At 45.3% G+C, this 10,892-nt stretch overlaps 1 protein-coding gene across 3 annotated transcripts in view; it reads right to left on the minus strand.

Annotated features, from left to right (window-relative positions):
- Positions 1-9,031, minus strand: part of TERF2 (telomeric repeat binding factor 2) — a 34,007-nt gene extending 24,976 nt beyond the window's left edge. For 2 of the 3 annotated variants that reach the window (XM_033218827.1, XM_033218828.1), the window contains exons 1-3: positions 8,618-9,031; positions 8,415-8,510; positions 7,622-7,752 (exon numbers count right to left, since the gene is read on the minus strand). In XM_033218827.1, the coding sequence (XP_033074718.1) occupies positions 7,622-7,752; positions 8,415-8,510; positions 8,618-8,996 (606 nt within the window). In that variant the 5' untranslated portion in view covers positions 8,997-9,031. The remainder of the gene's footprint in view (positions 1-7,621; positions 7,753-8,414; positions 8,511-8,617) is intronic. The other variant, XM_033218826.1, reaches the window with a different exon arrangement.
- Positions 9,032-10,892: the final 1,861 nt, after the last annotated feature.

Here is a 10,892-nt window from a genome sequence, read left to right on the forward strand (position 1 = left end):
CTCTTGGTGCTCTTTCCGTTCACATCTGGAGAGAATTTCCAGGTTTCAGATTGCCTTTGAGGCTGGGCTGGGTGATACCAGAGAAGGAAAAAATGGTAAACCATTCATCACTGGTTTGGTGGAACTTCAAATTCTGGTCTCCTTCCCCATAGGCCTATTTCCAGATAGAATCCTCAGATAGCTACTCCATGCATTCCGTCCAAGACTTATAATTACATTAAGAGGGAGAGATAGAAGAGAGTATGTTTACTCTATGTTCCCCAGAATTGGAACACGTATCCTTCTATATTTAATGTGTGAAACAAGAAAGGAAATATGAATGCTTTCAAATTGAAATGTAGAAGTCTGCTTCAAAGGTTGTGCTATGAGCTTATCTTTTAAAACTATGTATTAGTTTCCTGTGGGGGAAAAAATTTAAAAAGATGAATCACTGCTTTTTCACCTGGCAATTTTCAGAAATAAGTATAGCTTCAGGCCGGGCGTGGGGGCTCTCGCCTGTAATCCCAGCGCTTTGGGAGGCCAAGGCGGGGGATCATGAGGTCAGGAGATCGAGACCATCCTGGTTAACATGGTGAAACCCTGTCTCTACTAAAAATACAAAAAAATTAGCCGGGTGTGGTGGCAGGCGCCTGTAGTCCCAGCTACTCGGGAGGCTGAGGCAGGAGAATGGTGTGAATCCCGGAGACAGAGCTTGCAGTGAGCCAAGATTACACCACTGCACTCCAGCCTGGGCAAAAGAGCAAGACTCTGTCTCAAAAAAAAAGAAAAAATTAAGTATAGTTTCTTCTCTTACGTATTTGTTAAGGTTTTTAGGGAATAAGCAAGATCAGTGGTCCCTGGGTAAGTTAAATAAAAGATTTTCAAAATAGATGAGGTAGGTTTATGTTGGGAAGAAATGCCAGAAAGCACATATATTAACAGAGGAAGAGAAGACGACCAAAACTCAAAGAACTGAAGAATAAAGAAAAGATGCAAAAAGAAGCAAGGCTGTTCTGGGAAGTAGCAATGTTTAAAAAGCCTCAACAAATATTTTTGTTTCAAAAATTAAAGTTCTAAAAGAATGTATCTGATATACAAGCACCCCAAATGCGGTAAGGCCCCCAAAGAACATCAAGCTGCTGTTGCCAAAGGTGCAGGGGAGAATATTGCACAGTAAAAAGCAACAAGTAAATGCTTCATGGACATGCTATATGTGTTGCTATCCCTTGTTCTCCAAAGAAACCTAATTGATCAATCTCTACTTTAGTTATGAAGAGAAAACAAATATAGTCGATATAATTAACAGCATGCAAAAGCAGGTCTCAAATTTTTGGTCTCAGGATTCTTTTATATTCCTCTTAAAATGTTAATGCAGACCTTCAAAGAGCTTTCTGTTTATGTAGGCTATATTAGTTGATATTCACTGTACTAGAAACATAAAACAGAAAATTTAAAATATTTATTAATTCATTAAAAAATAACAACTCATTACAGGGTAACATAAATGACATCTTTATGAAAAATTACGGCATTTACTAAGATACAAGTTTAATGAGAAGAGTAGCATTGTTTTTCATTTTGAAAATCTCTTTAATATCTGGTTTAACATGGAAGATAGCTAGATTCTCATCACTGCTTCTATACTCAATCTGTTGTGATGTGTTGTTTCGGTAGAGGGCTTTTTTTTTTTTTTTTTGAGACAGAGTTTTGCTCTGTCGCCCAGGCTGGAGTGCAGTGGTGTGATCTCAGCTCACTGCAACCTCCCCACCTCCTGGGTTCAAGCGATTTTCATGCCTCAGCCTCCCAAGTGGCTGGGATTACAGACTCGTGCCACCACACCTGGCTAATTTTCGTATTTTTAGTAGTGACAGCGTTCACCATATTGGCCAGTCTGGCCTCAAACTTCTGACCTCAAGTAATCCACCCATCTTAGCCTCCCAAACTGCTGAGATTACAGGCGTGAGCCACCATGCCCCACCCGTGGTAAAGGCATTTTTAAAAATCTGGCTGTAGGCCGGGCGCGGTGGCTCAAGCCTATAATCCCAGCACTTTGGGAGGCCGAGACGGGCGGATCACGAGGTCAGGAGATCGAGACCATCCTGACTAACACGGTGAAACCCCGTCTCTACTAAAAAATACAAAAAACTGGCCGGGCGCGGTGGCTCAAGCCTGTAATCCCAGCACTTTGGGAGGCCGAGATGGGCGGATCACAAGGTCAGGAGATCGAGACCATCCTGGCTAACACGGTGAAACCCCGTCTCTACTAAAAATACAAAAAACTAGCCGGGCGAGGTGGCGGGCGCCTGTAGTCCCAGCTACTCGGGAGGCTGAGGCAGGAGAATGGCGGGAACCGGGAGGCGGAGCTTGCAGTGAGCTGAGATCTGGCCACTGCACTCCAGCCCGGGTGACAGAGCAAGACTCCGTCTCAAAAAAAAAAAAAAATACAAAAAACTAGCCGGGCGAGGTGGCGGGCGCCTGTACTTGGGAGGCTGAGGCAGGAGAATGGCGTAAACCCGGGAGGCGGAGCTTGCAGTGAGCTGAGATCCGGCCACTGCACTCCAGCCTGGGCAACAGAGTGAGACTCCGTCTCAAAAAAAAAAAAAAAAAAAAAAAAATCTGGCTGTATACACATACGAAGTTGAAAACGGAGGAGTACTTTAATAGCTTTTTCAGAAAACTGTGGCTACTCTTGTTTGATTCTACACAAAACCGTAGTAAGTAAACTTTTCTTAATCTGTCACATTAAAATTCATCAGTCAGCCGGGCGTGGTGGCTCACTCCTGTAATCCCAGCACTTTGGGAGGCCAAGGTGGGTAGATCATGAGGTCAGGAGTTCAAGACCGGCCTGGCCAAGATGGTGAAACCCCATCTCTACTAAAAATACAAAACTTAGCCAGGTATGGTGGTGGGCGCCTGTAATCCCAGCTACTCGGGAGACTGAGGTGGAGAACTGCTTGAATCCAGGAGGCAGAGCTTGCAGTGAGCCGAGATCGTGCCACTGTACTCCAGCCTGGGTGACAGAGAGAGACGCCGTCTCAAAACAAAAAACATAAAAAATAAAAAATAAATTCATCAGTCTATCTTGTAGTTTAAACAGATCTTTCATCTATGAATGATTTTGTAATAGCATGCATTGGTCATCTGGAAAATACTGGTTCACTGAGTGACGAAGATCTTCAAATGTTGGCACATTCATTAATTTTTTTTTTTTTTTCTGAGATGAAGTCTCACTGTCGCCCAGGCTGGAGTGCAGTGACACGATCTCGGCTCATGGCAACCTCCCACTCCCGAGTTCAAGCAATTCTCCTGCCTCAGTCTCCCGAGTAGCTGGGATTACAGGTGCCTATCACCATGCCTGGCTAATTTTTTTTGTATTTTTAGTAGAGATGAGGTTTCACCACGTTGGCCAGTCTGGTCTCAAACTCCTGACCTCAGGTGATCTACCCACCTTGGCCTCCCAAAGTGCTGGGATTACAGGCATGAGCCACCATGCCCAGTCTAAAAATATTTTTTAAAAGTCAGTTGTTGGCCGGGCGCGGTGGCTCAAGCCTGTAATCCCAGCACTTTGGGAGGCCGAGACGGGCGAATCAAGAGGTCAGGAGATCGAGACCATCCTGGCGAACACGGTGAAACCCCATCTCTACTAAAAAAAATACAAAAAATTAGCCGGGCGAGATGGCGGGCGCCTGTAGTCCCAGCTACTCGGGAGGCTGAGGCGAGAGAATGGCGTCAACCCGGGAGGCGGAGCTTGCAGTGAGCTGAGATCCGGCCACTGCACTCCAGCCTGGGCGACAGAGCGAGACTCCGTCTCAACAAAAAAAAAAAAAAAAAAAAAAAAAAGTCAGTTGTTAATATTACCAATCTTCAGAAAAGACTAAGTATTGGGAAGCTATCAAGCACACGAACACAAGTTTTCCAAAATTCTATTTTTCACTTGAAAGCTTACACTTTATCATTGGCAACAAATACTGTCACTTGTTTTATGTGACAGGTTTGCTTTACTCATTCTCAAGAAAATGACTGCCAAATACCCAAGTGTGAACAACTATAATTTTTCAGTTGTTCTTTCAGGTAAAATAGTATTCCATAAAAAAAGCAGCTAGTTCAGCATGCAACTCTAATAACAACACAAGTACTTTTCCTGGGAACCGTCATGTTTTGGTATGTGGCAGAAACATTTTAGGCATACTTCCTCTTATTTTTTTGGACAGGGTCTTCACTCTGTTGTCCAGGCTCGAGTACAGTGGTGTGATATCAGCTTACTCCAACCTCCACCTCCTGGGCTCAGGCGATCCTTCTGCCTCAGCTTCCCAAGTAGCTGGCACCACAGGTGCACACCACGACACCTGGCTAATTTTTTGTAATTTTGTAGAGACAGGGTTTTACTGTGTTACCCAGGCTGGTCTGGAACTCCTAGGCTCAAGCAATCCGCTCACATCAACCTCCCAAAGTGCTGGGATTACAGGTATAAGCTACTGCACCTGGCCCATACTTTCTACTTCATCACACAAAATACTGAAAAGATGTTTACTCATGGCTCCAGAGTTAATAAAATTAATCCAGTTTTTACTGCTTTACCAAAGACATTCTTTCTGTTTTAAAATTTTTTTTTTAATGGGAGTTCTGGGCTTTTAAACAACTGTGACTAACACTTTGTGTTTTTTGTTTTTTGTGTTTTTTGAGACAGTCTCACTCTGTTGCCCAGGCTGGACTGCAATGGCGTGATCTCGGATCACTGCAAGCTCCACCTCCCAGGTTCACGCCATTCTCCTGCCTCGGCCTCCGGAATAGCTGGGACTACAGGTGCCCGCCACCACGTCCGGCTAATTTTTTGTATTTTTAGTAGAGACGGGGTTTCACTGTGTTAGTCAGGATGGTCTCGATCTCCTGACCTCGTGATCTACCCGCCTCCGCCTCCCAAAGCACTGGGATTACAGGCATGAGCCACCGCGCCCAGCCAACTGTAACTAACATTCTTAATTAAAATCGGTAGTTTTTAAAAAAATCGTGGCAGTGAAGAATACAATGACTACTAGTACAATTACTGCCATCTTGATCATGCTAAGAAATCACCCATTTCACTCATTCTTGCTTTTTGCACCATCGATGCAAATGCCAATGAACTGAAAAAGTCAAATAATGTTTTGAAAACAGTTTTGACCTCATGGCCTCTCTGAAAGGGTCCTGGGGACCTCCAGAGATCCCTAGACCATGCACTGAGAGTTCTAACTTAACAAATAACTTACTTGATAAACTTTGAGAAAGATTCAATATACTTTTAAATAAATTGTTTTGGCACTTTACAAAGCTTAAATGCATCAATAAGGCTCACTGAACCTAGGCGTCTGTGGAATTTTCCCGAGGACGACCACTAACAGGTTCTGTGACTCTAAATGAGAAACTTTTACAAAGTAAATTGAAGAGGTGGATAACATAATATCATTTAACAACTAGGAGATCAAGGTAACTGTGTTTGCCAACCCCAAAGGCAGCCCCCAGTGTGCCTCACCTCTTGCGGAGTCCCATTCACACACACTCTCAGAGTGAGTCTAGTCTGTATGACCAAGAGCATATGGCAGAAGAGATAATGTGTCACTTCCAAGATGAGACTATACAAGAATGAGGCTTCACCCTTGGGGTCTTGCTCTCTTGCATGATTTGCTCTAGGAAAAGAAAGCTGCCATGTTGCAAGCAGCCCCATCTGTGGAGAGGCCAGGAGCTGAAGTGTCTAGCCAACAGCCAGTAAGAAAGTGAGTCTTGTTAACAACTATGTGAGTATGGAAGCAGTTGAGTCTTGAAATGACTGCAAACCTAGCTGACAGCTTGACTGTAACCTCATGAGAAACCCTGAGCCAAAACCACTCAGTTAAACCACTAACAGACTCCTGATCCTCAGAAATTGAAAGATAATATTAACTGTTTTGAGCTGCTTAGTCTTGGAGAAATTTGTTACACCGCAGTAACAATAAGCATAAGATCTAGTACCCGCTGGAGATTGGAAAAGCAGAACAGAGTCAACGTAAGAAAATGGTTGACTACTTTAAGAGAGCTTAGATTTTTCTAATAAATTTTTCCTAATAAACCAACCAAATAAGGAGATCTATGAGCATAAATAATAATAATAAAAAATATGCAGCTGAAAGATGAAAGCCCACAAAGACTCTTCCAGAAGAGGGGTCAGATGGCAAATCTACAGCCTTTGAGTCTAAAGGAGTTGCTACAGGTTGAGCATCCTAAATCTGAAATCCAAAATCTGAAATGCTCCAATGAGCATTTCCTTTGAGCGCCATGTTGGCACTCAAAAAGTTTCAGATTTGAGGGCATTTGGATTTCAGATTTTTGGATTTGGGATGCTCAACCTAAATTTAATGCAAATATTCCAAAATCTGAAAAAAATCTGAAATCCAAAACACTTCTGGTCCCAAGCATTTTGGATAAGGGATACTCAATCTGTACTTAATAGAAGTGAAATGAATTACTCTGAACAGGTACCCATTCAAAAGATCCTTAACCATCCTGAAAGCAGGCATGAATTTCTCCTCCCTTGATAATGTCTTTTCTGGCATATGCCCCCCAAACCCAAACCTGAATTTCCTATACCAAAAATGTATTCCTGGAATTATTCTTCTTTGGAAATGACTAATATCTAAGCAGTTTTTATAAGACCAAAAGTAGTATCTGCCCAAGGTCCTTAACTGAATAAATAAACTATGTGCACCTCATGCACATTAGTTGTTTTTCAATAGGATACCCAAGTACTTTGTACACAGCCAAGAGACAGAAGGTCTTCCTTGCTAAGCAACGTTTTCTCTTCCTCCCCCACCCCCATCTTTGGGATTCCATCCTTTCAGGGGTGCTCTTTTCTTAACCATTTCCCTATTTTCTACCACCAGGGCAATGCTTAGCTGATGTTTTCCATCTTCACCTCTGCATCTGCTTCCACACCCCCCAGCCTTGGTTTTGGGGGAAGAAAAATCTTTTTCTGACTGGTTCCCACAGCCACTTCTATGTCTTAAATTAAAATAAGTTCTACCATTTGAAGCTACCTGAGCCACAACACAGTGACAATCCCAAATTCCTAGACACTCCATTAGCTTTTTTCTTGAATTCAAGAACACTGCCTGTGCCAATCTTCTATCATTCTTCTACCATTACTATTTTGCTAGCTGGCTCATTATCTCAGCACCTCTGATTCTAATCTTTCTGTTCAAAAGGGAAGTTCTCTAAGCCCCTCTTTCTGCAGAGAGAAAGAACTCAAAGTCAGTACCACATTTTCCAAGGCCCCAGCTTATCTCCTTGGTTTATTATAAACAAGGGTGACCAAACCCCAGGCCAGAGTTACTTAAGGCCCTTGCAGAGTGCTCCCGAATGGTGCAATAACCTCCAAAATGTCAGTGCTTCAACGCCAAAGCCACAAGGAAGACCACCCAAATCACAAAAGCTGCGCACCTGCCATTACTTCCCAAGCCTAGGTGGGAAAGGGGACACCTGAAGAGATAACGTCTGTGTGTGTGCTTTCTTGCTTGCTCAATCTCTCCCCATTCCTGTTTTCCTCTACCCCACACAGGAAAGAGTAAGTGCTGTATCCTCAAAGACCCCTGATTTTTGGTCAAAGAAAAAAGAAATAAAAATAGAGCCTTACAGCCTCCTTGACCAGTTTTCTACTGGATTCGACCACTGCTTCTGTCAGTGTAAATTCCGTTTTAATCATCTCCAGCACATTGATAGCTGATTCCAGTGGTGTGAGCTCAGCCTCCATATCAAAGGAACAGTCTAGGACAAAGCACAGTTTCCATTTTAAGCTCTTTTCTAAGGGCAAAAAAGTTATGTCCAAAAATTATATATACTTATGGAACTGGAGCATGCAAATATGGTAAGATTTGCATTAATTTTTTGACACATTTGCTACAGGTTGACATACACGATAAGGGTCCAAATTCAAATCAATGAATTTAACGTGACCATTTTTTAACACGCGTCAAGACAGGCAAAAAAATTACTTTTAAATACATGCATTTACCTCTCAAATTCAGAATACACCCATCCTCCTCAGATACGAGTGGCAAGAAACTGACAACAGTTAAATAGCTTTCAAGTTAAATTCAGAGGGGAAAAATGTACTTCTACTCTGAAAAACACTCTACCATGGGGGAAAAAAGATGTCCACATAAACATAACTCACTTTAGATATGAGCAAAGTTGGGGTGAGCAATTAACAGGTGGGAGAAGATTTTTAAAAAAAAACACAGAAAAGCAGCCAAGACAACCTTAACCGGAGAAAACTAGAGCCAGAAAACAGACCCATCGTAGAATGGAAAAGACCACTCTGATGGAAACTATCGCACTTTAACCTGGAATCCTTCAGTTCCAGATATAAGTTTGAAAACAAAACGCTACGCAAGTAAGCCCAGAGAAGAACACAAAAATAGCCATACCTAAATTTTCCCCTTCTTCAATGCGCGACAGACACTGCATAACCCGCAGCAATCGGGACACGGTGTGCTCCTTCCCCAAGGGCCTGACGAGCAAAGCTGGGAAAGAAGACATCGTTGGCTGGGCGACCCCCAGTCTCGACCCCCGGGGCCTCCCGACCCCCTTCCCCGGCGCTCCAACCCCCTTCCCCCGGCCCGGCCCTCACCCTGCATGATGTCCCGGATCTGTCTGAAGTCCCCGTACCGGCTACCCCGAAAGGCCCGCAGCGCCTCGTGGAAGTAGAACTTGAGCACCCAGCGATTGACTGCCTCTTCCAGCCGTGCCTCCCCCGCGCCGCGCTCCGCCGGGCCCCCCAGCCCCGGCTCGTGGCGCCCCCGCCGGGCCCGCCCGCTACTGCGGGACGCCCGCCTGCCAGCTGCCCGCCCGCTGCCGTCGCTGCTCCCGCCTCCTCCCGCCATCGCGTCCGATCGCCGCGCGCCCTCCCCGCCCTCCCGGCCGGGCCGCTTCCTCGGCTGTGACGCCGCCGGGTCACGCACGACGCCCGGGCCGGAAGCGGGGCCCGCCGTCCCGGCTCCCGCGGCCATGATAGGAACAGCGTTCCGAGCCGCCCGCGGGCTTCTGGGAGGGAAAGGACCGGAGGGCCCGGCCCCCTTCTCAGACGCCGTAGTTCCCGATGTGCCGGCCGCAATGCCTCCTGGGGCTAGAAGTCCACGCCGCCCAGGCCGGTGAACCCGGCGGGGTTTGCAGTCAACTTGGCTCCGAATTTACAGAAAACAGCTACTATGCTAGGGACGCGGAACAGTGTATTAGAGACTGAAAAACAGGCCGGGCTCGGTGGCTCACGCCTGTAATCCCAGCACTTTGGGAGGCTGAAGCGGGTGGATCACCTGAGGTCGGGAGTTCGAGACCAACCTGACCAACATGGAGAAACCCCCATCTCTACTAAAAATACAAAATTAGCCGGCGTGGTGGCGCATGCCTGTAATCCGAGCTACTCGGGAGGCTGAGGCAGGAGAATCGCTTGAACCCAGGAGGCGGAGGTTGCGGTGAGCCGAGATCGCGCCATTGCACTCCAGCCTGGGCAACAAGAGCGAAACTCCGTCTCAAAAAAAAGAAAAGAAAAAAAAAAACCAAATATGTGCAACTTATTAAACACTTTGAAAACTGTGGAAAAGAGCATACACAGAGGAAAGTCTTTAAACAAATTTGCATTTTAACAAATACTATAATTATAAAGCAAAGACCAGTGTGATATCAAGAAATAGAATGCACCTGGCAACCCAGAAACCTCTAGACATATACTCTTTGTAATCACAAAAATAACACATTTTATTGTAGAACAATTAGAAAAATAAGCAAAAGGACCACCCATAGTCCCATAGAGGGTCTGAGTCACTTTCAGGTATGTCTGATACTCTTGGAATTCACCAACCGGCACTTGACCAAATGGAGAAGAACCTCCAGCTCAGACTTAAGTTCAGGATGGTGGTTGTGGGTGCCTCTTCCTGAGAGGCCCAGTAACTGGTCTAGCTTCAAAGGTTGTCCTACCAGCCCCACTAGTCTGGAACCAGCAAAGATCCAGTTTGGGGCCACTCAAAGACAACTCAGAAGGATAGATGGCCATGTCCTTGAGGATGTGAATCCCATGCTGAACCTTTGAATTAATTTTATCAGGACCATAATATGTATAGTATCCTGGAAAGCCAAAAGTTCCATGAGGTACACGTTTCAGGATGAGAGAAGAGGCCTCTAGGTCTGACTGATCTTTGGTGATCATGGCTGCTTTTCCATTCCAGCCTGCTTGCCTTAACCAGGAACCAAATCACCTACCTTTATTTTAATTGTTTTGAGACAGTTTCACTCTGTAATGCAGGTTGGAGTGCAGTGGCACAATCATGGTCACTGCAGCCTTGAACTCCTGGGCTCAAGTGATCCTCCTGCCTCAGCCTCCCAAGTAGCTAAGACTACCAGCATGTGCCACCATGCCTGGGTAATTTGAAATTTTTTTTGTAGAGTTAGGGGTCTTGCCGTGTTGCCCAGGCTGGTCTCAAACTCCTGGCCTCAAGCACTCCTCCCACCTTGGTTTCCTAAAGTGCTGGGGACTTCAGGGTTGAGCTACTGTGCCTGGTACTAAATCACTTGCCTTTCAATTCTAACTTTTTTTTTTTTTTTTCTGAGACAGTCTTGTTCTGTTGCCCAGGCTGGAGTGCAGTGGCACGATCATGGCTCACTGCAACCTCCGCCTCCCGGGTTCAAGTGATTCTCCTGCCTCAGCCTCCCGAGTAGCTGGGATTACAGACGTGTGCCACCACACCTGGCTAATTTTTGTATTTTTAGTAGAAACGGGGTTTCACCACATTGGCCAGGCTGGTCTCGAACTCCTGGCTTTAAGTGATCCGCCCACTTCAGCCTCCCAAAGTGCTGAGATTACAGGTGTGAGCCACTGCACCCAGCCAATTCTAACTCTTCTACTTGCTAGC

The sequence above is a fragment of the Trachypithecus francoisi genome, unplaced genomic scaffold (genome assembly GCF_009764315.1).
Source record: "Trachypithecus francoisi isolate TF-2019V2 unplaced genomic scaffold, Tfra_2.0 Lachesis_group10, whole genome shotgun sequence".
Taxonomy (NCBI): Eukaryota; Metazoa; Chordata; class Mammalia; order Primates; family Cercopithecidae; genus Trachypithecus; species Trachypithecus francoisi.